The sequence below is a fragment of the Oncorhynchus mykiss genome, chromosome 13 (assembly GCF_013265735.2).
Source record: "Oncorhynchus mykiss isolate Arlee chromosome 13, USDA_OmykA_1.1, whole genome shotgun sequence".
Taxonomy (NCBI): domain Eukaryota; kingdom Metazoa; phylum Chordata; class Actinopteri; order Salmoniformes; family Salmonidae; genus Oncorhynchus; species Oncorhynchus mykiss.
The window spans coordinates 57,689,905-57,707,070 of record NC_048577.1 but is presented as its reverse complement, the minus strand read 5'-3'; the positions used below and the strand labels follow the sequence as shown (position 1 = coordinate 57,707,070).

Below are 17,166 nucleotides of genomic sequence, written 5' to 3'. Positions count from 1 at the left end.
GTGTATATGTAAATCATTGGGTAGGATGTCTTTTTAAATATATAAACATTAATCAAGTCGGGTTAGATTGAGCACAACACAATCTAATGTAACAGAAGTGATTATGAAATATTTTTGTATTGTTTACATCTTTTGGTAAATTAATGTAATAAAACTTGGAAATAAAAAAGGACACGTGTAACAAGCCGCAGACGCTGCGTATCAAACAAAACCACACGGGTCATGTTTTCATTTCTGTAGTGGGAGGTTACAAAACAAAAATCACAAGCATTTTACGTTCGTCGTGGTCCTATGTACTGTAACACGTTCCAGCTTTCGTCCAAACTCACAGAAACGTCAACATTTGTATTTCGTTACGTAAATGGCTAATTACAACACTCATATTTAACCAGAATATTTCCTACATTCGATACAGATTTATATTCGCAAAATAATGGCAAACAAGGACAGAAACAAAACGATTTTGCTGGAATTGGGGAAACTGCCAGAAAACAACCAATGCGCAGACTGTAGCGCGCCGGGTGAGTGACAATGTAGTTCCATTTAAATCCTAGTCAATTCAAGAGTTAGGGATGAAGTTGCCAAGTGTACTATTTATTCACATGAAATAATTCAGCCCATGTTCTGACTTGTATGTGTGTGGTGTGTTAAATAGTCATGTATAGGGTAAATGCTTGTGTGTGTCATGTAGACATCGCTTTCTCACTACTCAACAATAACTTCTACCTACAAGGCTTGCCCGCTCATTAGGCGACCGCTTATGGCGGAAGATTGAAGAGGGTGTCATTTTCTGCGCTAAACTGACCAAGACGCACCTCCAACCTCACGTAATTCTAGCCCCAAAACAATGTCAATTTCTCTCAACCAGTGTCATATGGGCTTTTTAGGTGAGCGCTGATGCCGCCCTGTGATAAGCAGTGCCCACTTTGTTATAGGCAGGGGCGCAAAATATTTAGCTTGTCTATTCCCAGCGCGCCTTTCTGGGGTGCTGTTGGAGAGACTGCCATACTCCACCAACTTTCCGTCCAAAAAAATGATTAACATAAATCATATAGCAGATATCGTAGCGTATATGGTATGTGACCTTTTCTGTAGCCCACAGGCAGGAGATAAAAGCTATGACAATGTAGTGTGAGACATCATGCAGGTTTCTCCGATCAAATAGCCTAACTAAATGACGCCCAATCAAATAAAAAAATGTGCTGACATGTTAACCAACAACGTATTAGGTGCGTTCGTAAATGCACTCTGGCGATCTACTCCCATTTCAGAGCACTCTCGTCTGTGTGTCAGAGCGCAGAGTAACATGCATTTTCCAACGCGCAACACACGTTGAATATGACAGTTGTCAGTAAACGTCGGCAAAAACAAGTTATTAAATTGTTGCCAGCAGCACAGTTAGTCGCCAACGCTCTAGATAACATGAAAACAGCCTTACAATTGCCAGAATGAGGTGTTCTCTCATTTGTTTGGAAGTGGCTAGCTAGCCAAGTTAGCTTGAGTTATGAGGTCAGAACGCTCGGATCAACCCTACTCCTCAGCCAGTGCTCTCCGGGAGCGAAACGCTCTGAATTTATGAACAGACAATCTGACAAAGCTTTGAATTTACGAACGCCCAGAGTGCACTCTGGCACTCCAAAGTTAATTTATGAACACACCGTTGTAATGCGCTTACACATTCGAGCGTCTCTCAGCCTATGTTATGCAAATTAGTTGCTGTATGTGATGATGACGCTGGGGCATGCTGAGGGAGAGTTTTTCGAGAGGCGCTTGTGTGTTTCCGGTTAGTGCTTGGGTGCACTGTGTTCATCCAAGTAAATTACAACTTGATCATTTTATGGGAAATAATCGTACTCGAATGTTTGTGAGTCAACAAACTACATGTGAGTTTCGGTGGCCTTACAGGCTCATTACAATATCCTAAAAACAGGACCGGTCAAATTAAAATGGGAAATATGAAATGGATAATCAGGCTACAACTGCTGTCCAGGACTTTCACCATAGGAGCTAAATTGTCATGATCTGTGGTTTCAAGTTTGTTTTTGATGAGCTGATCATAGTGAAAAATAAAATACTTCTGCATTTCCTGCTGTGTAAACCAGTGGAGGCTGCTGAGGGGAGGATGACTCACAATAATGGCTGGAATGGAGCAAATGGAATGGCATGGCATCAAACACATGGAAACCGTGTGTTTGTTGTATTTGATACCATTCCACCTATTTCGCTCCAACCGTTACCACAACCCCATCCTCCCCAATTAAGGTGCCACCAACCTCCTGTGGTGTAAACACATTGCAAATAGGCTCAGGATAACTCCTGATAAAGTTAGGTAGCTGATATTTAGAGCTTAAATAGCCTAATTGATTAGTCACAGGAATCAGGACTAATAAAGCAAATGCAACAGCCTGTTTTACAAATGGTGGGCCTAACACATGGATGGGCATTCATAAAATTACGTTGCAAGTGGACAGGGTAGGCAACACCCCAGTAAGCACGGACCAGCAGTTGTTTTTTGGTGCAGTCCAGCCCGGCCTTGATTTCCACTGACGTTGGTTTTTGATCCGGCCTGGATAAGCGTTGATTTGGCCCAAACATAGACATCTATAAATGATGTCTTTTCAACTTTAATTCCGAACGGAAAATGAACCTGATTTCAATGTCCGGACAATACGTCTTTTCATCATCAGTTTGCTTACTGGTACTATTTTTAGTTTTACAGGGGCAGCGATATTTTTGTCTTGCCTAGGTGACAGAATAACCAGGACTGGCCCTAGCACCATTTGACTATTTTGAAAGATATCTGTGATTTTCAGTGCTGAGTGACACCACACAGAGATGGTCATTCATTCTTTGATCTCTGTTTTTCCATGAGTTTTGAGTGATCTTGAGTCTTGTCTCTTTCTGGTGATCCTCCCGTCCTCTGCATACACTGTATAGATCCTGACTGGGCGTCCTATAAGCTGGGTGTATTTGTGTGTCTGAACTGCTCTGGAGTGCACCGCAACCTGTCCAACATCAGCCGCGTTAAATCCATACGGCTCGACTTCTGGGATGACGAGCTAGTGAAGGTAATGAATGGATCTCTTACAGCAGGGGTCAACACCAACCCTGGTTCTGGAGATCTTACAGGGTGTTCAGGTGTCTCGTTCCAGCCCAACACTAACCAGATCAATCCATCAACAAATGATCATTAACTTTGTGCTGGGGTGGAATAAAAGCCTTCACAACCAGTATCTCTTCAAGACCAGGTTTTGTGACCACTACATGTCAATTTCACTCCTGGTTCTCATCTTGGAGGACCACTTTGGGTACTGGTTTGGTTTGCAATCTTAATCAATACAATGTATTTATGTCCTCTGTCAATTTCCTTCTTTTGGGGTGTTTGTTTGGGTACAAAGTTCATGAAAACCAATGGAAATGCCACAGGCAGAGCCATCTATGAGAAAGCAGTCCCAGCATTCTACTACCGGCCCCAGCAAGAAGACTGTGCGTAAGTATTGCCATCCCAGGTAATTTCACTACTTCACTGACAAGTGCTCTTGGCACTGGGCACTCGTTTTTGTACAAACGAATGGCAGGATTTAGGGAAGTTGAAGGATGCTGACTTTGCGCATCAATGTAGGAAGGGGAAGGAAAGGATTGTATTGTTAAAAAAAATAAAGAAGTGGAACTTCTGACAATGGAATTATAAATCATTTAACCAGTCAGTCCATTGTTGTCTCTCCCTCCCAATGAAAAATGATTTGTCTTTTGAAGGTTTAAGAAAAACAAATGCAATGGACAATACTTAGGGTTTCTATTCACCCTGTCTAAAACAATGCAGGAGAAACTGTGGACTCAAGGATCCGATAAGCCTGTGAAACTGTAGAACATTTCATCCTTTTTACCCGCAGCGTCTTAAGGGAGCAGTGGATAAGAGCAAAATATGAGAGGATGGAATTTACCGGCGAGACAAAGTATCCCCCACTGGCCTACACGACAGGTGAACTGGTTTTACTGCTTGTCTGTGGACGTTCAAATCACATGTTATAACACAGAGAACCTCTGCCATTTCTTCTATATTTCTGTATTATTTTAATTGTGGTCTCCTGTAGCTCAGTTGGTAGAGCATGGCTCTTGAAATGCCAGGATAGTAGGTTTGATTCCCAGGGCCACCTCTACATGACAAATGTATGCGTGCATGATTGTAGGTCGGTTTGGATAAAAGCGTTTGCTAAATGACATACATTGAAATATTGTCCACAGTGAGGCATTTTGCAGGGTCAATGTAGTTTGTTCATCGTACACTGACAAGAAAAACCTATTCTTGTCACACTGACACTTCTGTGGACCTACAGCAGAGCATTGTTCACTTGAGTGAAAACCACACACAGAGACATGAGGCATACCCACATGTATTGATGAGTTACGGAGACGTAACAACGTACACTTCTTTGGGTCCATTCCAGGTTTCTATGAAGGGATGCTGTGGAAGAAGGGGAAGGAGAAGGGACAGTTTCAGAGAAGGAAGTTTGTTCTGTCTGAGAAGGAATTCACCCTGGTTTACTACAACAAGGAGGATGTAAGTGTGAGGTCATTGACATGCTGGGTAGCTTTGCTGCACGGCCAAATTTCTAAACTGTTAATGGTCACATACTTTGAACGTCTGACTACTGAAAGGTGAAAAGAGTGCAGTGCCTGTCGTGGTCATTTCCTGTATTACTAAACACTGAGAGAGCAAACCACACACAAGTCAGAGTATGTTATAAAGTCCATATTTAATGATATATGAGCTTCACCATAGCCCTGTGACTCTCAGATCAATTCAGTGTCTATAAATGAATTCTCTGAGAGTGCTTACAAAACAGTTCTTAGTATCAATTATAGCCAAGACACACCCATCTCAACTCACATGACAAATAACAGATCTTAGGAACATTACACAAAGAACATTTTACTTGAAAGAGGAGTATCCCATAGGTAGATAGCATTAGCTATACATTATTGTTCAGTTTGGTCTCCTAAATAAAGTTCCTATCTCGTTCTTGGTACCACTTAGGACCAAAACATTACCTCATCCAATGGCATTTATCAATTGTCAATTCTAGATACTCCCATCTCAAATACACCCCCTCCTGGACATGTGTCTACTGAAAGGTGAAAAGAGTTCAGTGCCATAGCTCTGCTAATATTTACAGGGGTTCACTTGTGAATCATCTTAACATAATTTGATTATGACATATGTTCAGTTTTCTCTCAAGTCAGGCTTACAAATAGTTAAGCCACATTGTTGAATTTTCACTGGGCTTGCATTGTACACATCATCACTCTGCGCCCTCAGCCGTCCAAAGGGCCCAAAGCGCTCATCTCCATCAAAGACGTGAATGTGACCTTTCAACCTGAGAAAATTGGTCACGCCCATGGTCTGCAGATTACCTACCAGAAAGACAGCCACACCAGAAGTATTTTTGTCTACCACGAAAGTGGAGAGGTGGGTATTTCTCTCTGTATTTCGCTCTTTATTATAGAAGAGTAGCTTTTGTATAGCCTGGTGATCAAAGATCTGTCACTGTGTTTTATACAACTCCTTTGCCATATGTTTGTTATGAAAGTGAAAAGTACAGAGGAGTTGGATAAATCACAAACTGATCTCCTGGTACTACCAGTTGAGATAAGAGAAAGACGTTTGCCGTCACATGGCCTCATCCAAAACACGAGGAAGTGGATAAGTGAGCAAGAAGCCATGCTAAAATATTTACAACTTTGCAAAACAAGCTTTTGTTAGTATTTTTGTCTGAGATCTTTGTTGATCTGCTTGTATTCACAGTTGGTTGGAGATAGTTTTTATGGCATCCCCCTGTAGCAGATTATGCTGTATATCAGTGTGTAAAGCTTACTAGTCTTCCCTGCTCAGGAGATTGTCAACTGGTTCAATGCCATTCGAGCTGCTCGCTTTGCCTACCTGAAAACAGCATACCCCACAGGAAGTGATAAAGAAGTAAGTGTTTGTTAGACTATATTTCAGTAAAGTTCTCTCTGGTATATGCCCTTCTTTTCAACCATGTTTGTACCAGCACAGTATCTCTATTTCCGTCAAATCAGAGGCTACCAATGTCTCCCCCACATGAATTTGGTATTTTTATTGTCCCCTGTAGACCATTCACTTTAGGGTGTAAATATACTATAAATTCCATTATTATACTTATGATAAAATGTCTATTATATTCTACTGAGCCATTTACTTTATGTTGTTATTCTTATTGTTGCATTGTCGAGAAAGAACTTGCAAGTAAGCATTTCATTGGACGGTCTATACCACGTGTATCCTGTACATACGACTAATAAAACGTGAAACTATAGGGTGTTGTTATGCCGTGTGAAGACAGACTTCAATGAATCAATGCATTAGAGGAAGTTCAACACGTTTCAACTTTGAGAGGGTGTCACAAGATAGTATTTCCAGTAACTGTTGGCTTGGTTTTATATTGCAGAATACCAGTACATTTAGATGTAAATATTTCCTAAAGAACAGACAGTGGTTCCTAGTGCCTAAGCACATATTCAGCAACCATAGCAATCAATAACTACTGTTGCAATTAGCAATAAATGAATTGATGCTTATAAATGCTTCTTCTGTATTCCTCTTCATTATGTGTATTCTGACAGTTGAGGACTAGAATTACCAGAAACTACCTCAAAGAAGGATACATGGAGAAGACAGGTCCTATGGTAGGTAGTTACTTTGTGATTATCATACTAAAATAATGACATTGGATAGAAGAAACGTAAAGTGACCTGGTTGTTACAATGTAATCGCATTATGAACACTGTGACAATAAAGTGTATTTGTTGGGAAGCAAAAGGAGACGTTCAAAAAGAGATGGTTCATCTTGGACTCCCAAGACAGGAAGCTCCTTTACTTCAAAAGCCAGCTGGTAAGAAAGGAGTCCACCTCCTCATTATCTCAAAAGGGTGTGTGTGTGTGTGTGTGTGTGTGTATATTCGCTGTGTACCTGTGTGTATCCCTCGAATCCTAATCTCTACACTATCAACATGTTGTGTGTGTCTGTTTACTACAGGATGCTGAGGAGCTGGGAGTTGTGTTCATCGGCACAGAGACCAATGGTTACTCAGTGAGTGAGTGCATTCCCAAAAGGACCAGAGGCAACCGGTGGAGGTGTGGAGTCACAGTGGACACGCCGGACCGCCAGTTTGTCTTCATGTGTGAGCAGGAGAGGGAGCAGAGAGAGTGGGTGGAGGCCCTCAGAGAGGTCATCTCTAAACCCATGCAGCCCCAGGACTACACCAGTAAGAGCCATGTCACCAGTATTCACACCACAGGAGACTCCTGAGGGGAGGACGGCTCATAATAATGGGCAGAACGGAGTGGATGGAATGGCATCAAACACATGGAAACCACGTGTTTGATGTATTTGATACCATGCCACTGATTCCGCTCCAGCCTATTCCACGAGCCCGTCCTCCCAAATGAAGGTGCCACCAACCCCCTGACACACACACATACACACTATGCACGTACTGTACATAGTATATATTCATACACCATATGGTGAATAACCTAATATACGCTTTTCTGACTTGTCTTGTTTCAGCTGAAGCCAACATCCGAGGGAAGAGTTGACTTTAGAGAGAGAGCTGAGGGAAGAGTTGACTTTTGAGAGAGAGCTGACTTTCGAGAGAGGGATTCCACCAACATTGGCTGCAAAACCCACTCTGAAGACTCATCTACACTGAACAAATATATAAACACAACATGCAACAATTTCAAAGATTTTACTGAGTTACAGTTTAAATAAGGAAATCAGTCTGTTGAAATAAATTAATTCAGAACTAATCTATGGATTTCACAACTGGGAATGCAAATATGCATCTATTGGTCACAGATACAGAAAACCAGTTAGTATCTGGTGTGACCACCATATGCCACATGCAGCGTGACACATCCTCTTCGCAAGTTGATCAGGCTGTTGATTGTGGCATGTGGAATGTTGTCCCACTGCTGTTCAATAGTTACTGGATACTGGCGGGAACTGGAACACGCTGTCGATCCAGAGCAATCCCAAACATGCTCAATTAGTGACATGGTTGGTGAGTATGCAAGCCATGGAAGAACTGATTTTTTTGGATTCCAGGAATTGTGTACAGATCCTTGCGACATGAGGCCGTCCATAATCAGGCTGAAACTTAAGGTGATGGCGGCTGATGAATGGCACGACAATGGTCACGACAGGATCTCGTCACGGAGTCTCTATGGAGTCAAATTGCCATCAATAAAATGCAATTGTGTTCATTTTCCGTAGCTTTATGCCTTCCCAAATCATAACCCCACCGCCATGATGGGGCACTCTATTCACAACGTTGAGCTTCCCTGAGACCGTTTCTGGCAAGTTTGTGCCGAAATTCTTCAGTTTTGCAAACCCACAGTTTCATCAGCTATCTGGGTGGATGGTCTCAGATGATCCCCCAGATGAAGAAGCCGGATGTGGTGGTCCTAAAATTTTAGAGAAATACATTTTTTGGTGCATCTGGAACATTTCTGGGATCTTTTATTTCAGCTCATGCAACATGGGACCAACACTTTACATGTTGTGTTTCTATTTTTGTTCAGTATATAAGAAAACTTCCAGTATCACTGCATTGAATGTATCCCCCTTAGTGACAGCAGGCCTCTAAATATATTACTTCTTGGAGGACAATGTCTAGGACTGTGGGTTGTTTATTTACAATGCAGATACATGGTTCTACTGGAATTATTGAAAAATGAATTGGGGCAGTACTGTCTCACCACAAATGATGGACAAACTAGATGCCTTGCTCGGCATGGAAGGTAAAATTGTTATTCTCAAACCTTACCTATTAAAATGGCAGAGTTGTGTGTGTGAAACCAGGTCAATTCTGTTGCTATGAGAAAGGAAGTGAGTGTGCGTACATGTTATAAAATTAATATCAACTGGAATAATATCTAATACCAACTGTGATTACTAATAAAAACTGTGATAATATAACAACTAAGTATTAGAAGGGTATGTTTTTAGCCCTTTTCTTTAACAAAGGGTATGCCATACCCTCACATACCCCCTCAATTCGAGCCCTCAGCGTCTTCTGAGTTGAGAGCAATTGAATCCCTGCCTCCTTTATCATTTCACAATACAATCAAATCAAGCCACTACATTTGAATTCCAAGCCAATGTCACCACATGAGCGCTAGAGGGTAGCAGATGCGTTGTCTAGTATGTTTCGACAGCGTTTGTCTGCTACTGTTTGCCGTAGTTGCCGGGTATTGGAGGTCAGCTTGGAGGAGGCGTGCGTCTGAAATATTTCGTGCAAAATGTCATGAAAGTACAGAAAATAAAGGAATATAGCGTTTTAAACAATTATGTAATTTACAAAAATGTGTATCGCTGTTGAGCGTGGAACTTCAATTGTACAAGAAGCGAGAGAAAATATAACAAATTAACGGATAAATTCCTCCGTCCGTTTTGTCCTACAAAGAAATAGGCGCCGAACACAGTTTGACAGCGTAGTCTAAACTGCGCAGGCCTGGCATTAGATAAACTGCTGTAGGGCGGCATCAAAGAATATATGATATTTATGAAAGAACAAAGACTTTATTGATTTGTGAATTAAAAAAACAGTTGCAAATATGAGGAAGGACGTGAGGATATTACTCGTTGGGGAACGTAAGTGGCTGATTCATTAAATATAGCTGGCGCTTGATGCCTACACAGTAATTAGCTAGCATGCTAGCTAGCTTAACTCCGCGAATACATTCAATTAATCAAAATACAGGGTATATACGAATGTACACCTAGGTTGTGTTTTGTACTTGTATGACCGCACAACTAAGAATACCATTGCATCGAACTGATTCAATGTGACATTGTGAAGATGTTAAGCCAACAACATACCTCGCTAACTAGCAAATGCCGCAGTCAAATGTGAATGGCTAGTTAATAAAGACTGTTGGTTCGTTCACTTAGTAATACGCACACTGTAGCTGTAGTTATTTAAAGTATGTTTGGTGTAACTTCTAGCCACAGTAATTAACTAGTTAGCTAGTAATGTAGGTTAGGATCGTATCAATAGAACACTCACTCAACCTTGCACGCGCTTTGCACTATCGATCTGTCCTCGTGCACACTGTCAGCTTGACATTCCATGGAACCAGTAGAAATCATGTTCTGCTCAGATTTGTGTATTTTAGCCATTTGGCCACATTGCAACTTTTGGCCTCCACAATACACTTCTCCCAAATCCCCATTGCCACATCTAGTGCACTTTGCAAATTAGGGCCCTATTTCATTTACATTCATCTTCTCCCATATCCACAATGCATATATATTTAAGCTATGTCATTTTAAAAAAAATTGAGAGTGACTATTGTCAATGATCACATTGGTAAATTGGGTAGAATGTGATAGAACTGAGACCTTTAAAGGAACTTGTGACAACATGCTGGTTGTCCTCCTTTCTGCCCTGTGTTCTTCACTCACATCTGTTTATCAGATGCAACTGGCTGGCTGACCTACATTGACACATTCTCTTTGGCATTGCTGACAGGTCCCTTGAGAGGGCAGCCAAAACCGTATGTGTGTATGCTAACGTTGGTGATATCACTCAGCAACCAAGGATGCATTTACACAGACAGCCCACTACTGATCTTTTTCACAATTAATGGAAAAGGAGCTGAACTGATTGGTCAAAAGACCAAGTATTAGTCTAAAAGGATCAGAATTGGGCAGCCAGACTGTAAACACAGTTCAAGTGTCCATAGATACAAGTCCTTTCCATGCACCTGCAGAGGCTGCCCCTGTTCTTGAACTTGGTGAACTGTCCTACCGCCCTTGAAGCAGGAGCCCATTCACTGATCTGACTCAACATAATAAGCTACTGCAGGCTAATTGAACCCGGCTTGATAAAACCCCTCCATCGGCGTTAGATCAATGGTTATGGTAGGAAAAAAGGATGCATGTTGAAACGTATCAGAACTGCAACTCTCTGTGCAGTATCTGCAGCCCTGTGTCCTCTGGCTGTGCACCATATCAGAACTGCAACTCTCTGTGCAGTATCTATCTGCAGCCCTGTGTCCTCTGGCTGTGCTCTATGGTGCTGGATTCAATCAAGTCATGGAATTTAATAAGACACTCCAACACTTAACTAGTCCCTGTTCATGCTTGCCAGCTGCTCTTATCTTCACACTTCAGTCACTCAACACATCAGTCTAACAGTCTGTAATGTATGCAGAGCCGTAGCCGACACAATCTCAAATTCATTCTACACTGCCTTCACCCACCTAGATAAGAGGAATATCTATGTGAGAATGCTGTTCATTGACTACAGCTCAGCGTTCAACACCTTTGTCACCTCCAAACTCGTCACCAAGCTTAGGACCCTGGGACTGAACACTTCCCTCTGCAACTGGATCCTGGACTTCCTGACGGGCCACTCCCAGGTGGTGAGGGTAGGCAACATCACCTCCGCCACGCTGACCCTCAACACGGGGTCCCCACAGGGGTGTGTGCGATTAGTTCCGTCCTGTACTCTGCACATGACTCCAACACCAAGTTTGCTGACGGCACGATGGTGGTAGGCCTGATCACCAGCGACGATAAGACAGCCTACAGGGAGGATGTCAGTTACATGACAGTGTGGTCCCGGAGCAACAACCTTTCCCTCAACGTCAGTAAGACCAAGGAGCTGATCTTGGACTACAGGAAACGGGGGAGGGGGCGAGCACTCCCCCATCCACATCCCTGGGGCTGCAAATATTTATACTGACTCTACGCACACGCACTCACATACATTCATCATATATGCTACTCTTTTTATCATATTTCCTGATGCTTAGTCACCTTACCCCTATACATATATACCCCTATCAGTATCTCTGCACATTGTAAATATGCTATTGGAACTGACCATGTATATAGCATACTTACTTCATGTTCTTATTTCTATTTCTCATGTTTTTGCTCCACCTTGTTCGTTTTTGTTCAACATTGATATTGATTACTGCACTGTTGGGGTTAGAGCTGGCAAAGAACAGCATGGCACTGTACTTGTCCACGTGACATTACCTTGAAACCTGCACATTGAATGGTACAATGTTGAGAGGTGACACTAAAGCTCAATTGATGATGTCTCCCATCACAGGGAGTATCTCCTCATTGTAGCCTGGTTCCAGATCTGTTTGTGCCGTCTCGCCAACTCCTATGGTCATTGTCACTGTCATTGTCACATGACCATAGGAGTTGGCAAGACAGCACAAATAGATCTGGAATCAGGCTATCCTGATTGCAATCACACACTGATGCTTCTGTCTGACTCACACACTTGTCCTCTCGTCTCCACAGCCAAAGTGGGGAAGACGTCTCTGATCATGTCACTGGTCAGCGAGGAGTTCCCTGACGACGTTCCCCTTCGAGCAGAGGAGATCACCATCCCAGCAGACGTAACTCCAGAGAGAGTCCCCACACACATAGTGGACTACTCAGGTAACTCCACAGACCATACAGCCTGAACGTCAATAAATACTGAATGTTTAATGCTGAACACTGTTCAGTGTTACTAGACTGCCCCTACAGACAGACTATTATTTTTCGGAACTGGGATTCAGTCAATGCATGTTATGGCTGGAAACTGTGCTCTACTGACAGTACTTACGACAGTGGAGTAGGAGACGTGTCAGATTGACAAGACAATATCATACTGTCTTTGATGTTGTTGTCTTGTGTCTGTAGAAGCAGAACAGTCAGACGAGCAGTTGTATCAAGAAATATCAAAGGTTGGTAGGATACCATTTTAACCCTGTATTATCCCCATAAAGTAAACATCTATCCCCACCAAGGTAGAATAACATTCTCTCTTTTTTACAGGCAAATGTTATTTGCATAGTTTACTCAGTCAACAACAAGAAGTCCATTGAGAAGGTCAGTTTATAAACCAAGCATTCTCTCTGACATTTTATGTCTTGATTTAGTAACAGCGCACTGCCTACACGTTGTTAACTCTGTTCACCATGTCGGCCATATTGAATTAAAGAGAGCGCAGGGCAGGCCTGTGTTCTGAGTTTTGGCAGTGCAGCTGTAACAGGGTTTGATACGTGTTTTCTCTCTTCTAGGTGACAAGTCATTGGATTCCCCTCATAAACGACAGGACGGACAAGGATAGCAGGTGTGTGTGTAGTGTGCTTGTGGTGTGTGTGTGTGTGTGTCCCCTTGGTCAGGGACAGTGGGGGTATACAGTCTGTTACTAAATCCCCGGTGCATTTGGAAATGACTGCACCAACACCTAAAGTGCTGGTGTAGTTTTTGACAGCTTTGCCACATTTCACTTAGTAGATTGAAACGGGTGTCAAGTCATTTCAATGACATGCCATTCATTATAAGACCAGCCTGCTATATGGACCAGTTATGTCATAGACAAGGGAAAGTACACTACCTTGTACCTGTTTGTGTAACCTACTCCATATCAGTGTGATAATAGAGGAAAGGTTACTGAATGACTAATGGCTATGTAATGTAATACTGTGTGATACGGCCTCCTGAGTGGTGCAGTGGTCTACTGCATCGCTGTGCCACTAGAGATCCTGGTTAGAGTCCAGGCTCTGTCGCAGCCGACCAGGACCGGGAGACCCATGGGACGGGGCACAATTGGCCCAGCGTCGTCCGGGTTAGGGAGGGTTTGGCTGGAATGGATGTCCTTGTCCCATCGCGCTCTAGCGACTCCTGTGGCGGGCCGGTGCGCAGTGCACGCTGACAAGATCACCAGGTGTACGGTGTGTTTCCTCCGACACATTGGTGTGACTGGCTTCCGGGTTAAGTGGGCATTGTGTCAAGAAGCAGTGCGGCTTGGTTGGGTCCTGTTTTGTAGGACGCACGGCTCTCGACCTTTGCCTCTTCCTAGTCCGTACTGGAGTTGCAGCGACGAGACAAGACTGTAACTTCCAATTAGGATACAATGAAATTGGGGAGGAAAAAGGGAGTCCGTTTTCAGTTTTCCATATGGGAAGCAGAAGGTCATGGACATTGTTGTCACCTCTTAGCTGTAAGTTGAATTGCAGACAGCCAGACAACATTGATTTAATCTACCATTATACAGTATGTTGAGTGTTTGTATAACAGCAGACAGCCAGACAACATTGATTTAATCTACCATTATACAGTATGTTGAGTGTTTGTATAACAGCAGACAGCCAGACAACATTGATTTAATCTACCATTATACAGTATGTTGAGTGTTTGTATAACAGCAGACAGCCAGACAACATTGATTTAATCTACCATTATACAGTATGTTGAGTGTTTGTATAGCAGCAGACAGCCAGACAACATTGATTTAATCTACCATTATACAGTATGTTGAGTGTTTGTATAACAGCAGACAGCCAGACAACATTGATTTAATCTACCATTATACAGTATGTTGAGTGTTTGTATAGCAGCAGACAGCCAAACAACATTGATTTAATCTACCATTATACAGTATGTTGAGTGTTTGTATAACAGCAGACAGCCAGACAACATTGATTTAATCTACCATTATACAGTATGTTGAGTGTTTGTATAACAGCAGACAGCCAGACAACATTGATTTAATCTACCATTATACAGTATGTTGAGTGTTTGTATAACAGCAGACAGCCAGACAACATTGATTTAATCTACCATTATACAGTATGTTGAGTGTTTGTATAGCAGCAGACAGCCAGACAACATTGATTTAATCTACCATTATACAGTATGTTGAGTGTTTGTATAGCAGCAGACAGCCAGACAACATTGATTTAATCTACCATTATACAGTATGTTGAGTGTTTGTATAACAGCAGACAGCCAGACAACATTGATTTAATCTACCATTATACAGTATGTTGAGTGTTTGTATAACAGCAGACAGCCAGACAACATTGATTTAATCTACCATTATACAGTATGTTGAGTGTTTGTATAACAGCAGACAGCCAGACAACATTGATTTAATCTACCATTATACAGTATGTTGAGTGTTTGTATAACAGCAGACAGCCAGACAACATTGATTTAATCTACCATTATACAGTATGTTGAGTGTTTGTATAACAGCAGACAGCCAAACAACATTGATTTAATCTACCATTATACAGTATGTTGAGTGTTTGTATAGCAGCAGACAGCCAGACAACATTGATTTAATCTACCATTATACAGTATGTTGAGTGTTTGTATAGCAGCAGACAGCCAGACAACATTGATTTAATCTACCATTATACAGTATGTTGAGTGTTTGTATAACAGCAGACAGCCAGACAACATTGATTTAATCTACCATTATACAGTATGTTGAGTGTTTGTATAACAGCAGACAGCCAGACAACATTGATTTAATCTACCATTATACAGTATGTTGAGTGTTTGTATAGCAGCAGACAGCCAGACAACATTGATTTAATCTACCATTATACAGTATGTTGAGTGTTTGTATAACAGCAGACAGCCAGACAACATTGATTTAATCTACCATTATACAGTATGTTGAGTGTTTGTATAACAGCAGACAGCCAGACAACATTGATTTAATCTACCATTATACAGTATGTTGAGTGTTTGTATAGCAGCAGACAGCCAGACAACATTGATTTAATCTACCATTATACAGTATGTTGAGTGTTTGTATAGCAGCAGACAGCCAGACAACATTGATTTAATCTACCATTATACAGTATGTTGAGTGTTTGTATAACAGCAGACAGCCAGACAACATTGATTTAATCTACCATTATACAGTATGTTGAGTGTTTGTATAGCAGCAGACAGCCAGACAACATTGATTTAATCTACCATTATACAGTATGTTGAGTGTTTGTATAGCAGCAGACAGCCAGACAACATTGATTTAATCTACCATTATACAGTATGTTGAGTGTTTGTATAACAGCAGACAGCCAGACAACATTGATTTAATCTACCATTATACAGTATGTTGAGTGTTTGTATAGCAGCAGACAGCCAGACAACATTGATTTAATCTACCATTATACAGTATGTTGAGTGTTTGTATAACAGCAGACAGCCAGACAACATTGATTTAATCTACCATTATACAGTATGTTGAGTGTTTGTATAACAGCAGACAGCCAAACAACATTGATTTAATCTACCATTATACAGTATGTTGAGTGTTTGTATAGCAGCAGACAGCCAGACAACATTGATTTAATCTACCATTATACAGTATGTTGAGTGTTTGTATAGCAGCAGACAGCCAGACAACATTGATTTAATCTACCATTATACAGTATGTTGAGTGTTTGTATAACAGCAGACAGCCAGACAACATTGATTTAATCTACCATTATACAGTATGTTGAGTGTTTGTATAACAGCAGACAGCCAGACAACATTGATTTAATCTACCATTATACAGTATGTTGAGTGTTTGTATAGCAGCAGACAGCCAGACAACATTGATTTAATCTACCATTATACAGTATGTTGAGTGTTTGTATAACAGCAGACAGCCAGACAACATTGATTTAATCTACCATTATACAGTATGTTGAGTGTTTGTATAGCAGCAGACAGCCAGACAACATTGATTTAATCTACCATTATACAGTATGTTGAGTGTTTGTATAACAGCAGACAGCCAGACAACATTGATTTAATCTACCATTATACAGTATGTTGAGTGTTTGTATAACAGCAGACAGCCAGACAACATTGATTTAATCTACCATTATACAGTATGTTGAGTGTTTGTATAGCAGCAGACAGCCAGACAACATTGATTTAATCTACCATTATACAGTATGTTGAGTATTTGTATAGCAGCAGACAGCCAAACAACATTGATTTTAGGGTTGTCACAATACCAGTATCACGATACTCTGAGGTATCGTGGCAAGGGAACAAAACATGGAGCGGACTATATTCTCTGAGGAAAACTGTCCTAATGTTTTTAGCCTTATGTTGTCACCTAGAATCACATGTTTATTTTCCATATAGAACACTGCATTTTACATACAGTAGGTTTTAAAGGACCATAGTGTTCATTCTGCTTTGTGTGTTCCGGCAGACAGCCAGATAACGTCTTGGATTGAGCCTGGATTTCTTTAATAGGATCCGGTGTCAAGGCTAAGTCTGCCTGGATTACTGTTAGAGTTTAGAATAACATACTGTAGTTTGA

General features: G+C 41.4%; 2 protein-coding genes across 8 annotated transcripts in view; both read left to right on the top strand.

The window, feature by feature from the left end:
* The first annotated feature begins 257 nt into the window (after positions 1–257).
* On the top strand, positions 258–9,012 carry LOC110486915 (arf-GAP with dual PH domain-containing protein 2). 3 transcript variants are annotated; one of them, XM_021558780.2, is made up of 12 exons: positions 258–521; positions 2,938–3,068; positions 3,399–3,490; positions 3,894–3,982; positions 4,449–4,561; positions 5,321–5,470; positions 5,894–5,977; positions 6,646–6,708; positions 6,837–6,914; positions 7,059–7,287; positions 7,593–7,610; positions 7,641–9,012. In XM_021558780.2, exons 1-12 carry the CDS (start codon positions 434–436, stop codon positions 7,649–7,651), a joined length of 1,146 nt encoding a protein of 381 aa, XP_021414455.1. In that variant the 5' UTR covers positions 258–433; the 3' UTR covers positions 7,652–9,012. The 3 variants fall into 3 exon arrangements, with proteins under 3 accessions (XP_021414455.1, XP_021414454.1, XP_036797563.1); XM_021558779.2 differs by having other exon boundaries at positions 7,593–9,012; XM_036941668.1 differs by lacking the exons at positions 7,593–7,610; positions 7,641–9,012 and having other exon boundaries at positions 7,059–7,585.
* Positions 9,013–9,249: 237 nt separating this feature from the next.
* The window catches only part of LOC110486912 (mitochondrial Rho GTPase 1-A), a 31,607-nt gene continuing 23,690 nt past the window's right edge, over positions 9,250–17,166 (top strand). For 4 of the 5 annotated variants that reach the window (XM_036941667.1, XM_036941663.1, XM_036941664.1 and 1 more), the window contains exons 1-5: positions 9,250–9,680; positions 12,354–12,494; positions 12,741–12,784; positions 12,876–12,929; positions 13,121–13,173. In XM_036941667.1, coding sequence (XP_036797562.1) covers positions 9,644–9,680; positions 12,354–12,494; positions 12,741–12,784; positions 12,876–12,929; positions 13,121–13,173 — 329 coding nt within the window. In that variant the 5' untranslated portion in view covers positions 9,250–9,643. The remainder of the gene's footprint in view (positions 9,681–12,353; positions 12,495–12,740; positions 12,785–12,875; positions 12,930–13,120; positions 13,174–17,166) is intronic. The other variant, XM_036941665.1, reaches the window with a different exon arrangement.

What these genes read in the sequence shown, in the direction of transcription:
- LOC110486915 (XM_036941668.1), top strand. Translation starts at nt 434, where the DNA reads ATGGCAAACAAGGACAGAAACAAAACGATTTTGCTGGAATTGGGGAAA. An exon ending in TGGAGAAGACAGGTCCTATG is followed by an intron (nt 6,709 to 6,836) that starts GTAGGTAGTTAC and finishes TTTGTTGGGAAG; the next exon opens with CAAAAGGAGACGTTCAAAAA. An exon ending in TTTACTTCAAAAGCCAGCTG is followed by an intron (nt 6,915 to 7,058) that starts GTAAGAAAGGAG and finishes TGTTTACTACAG; the next exon opens with GATGCTGAGGAGCTGGGAGT.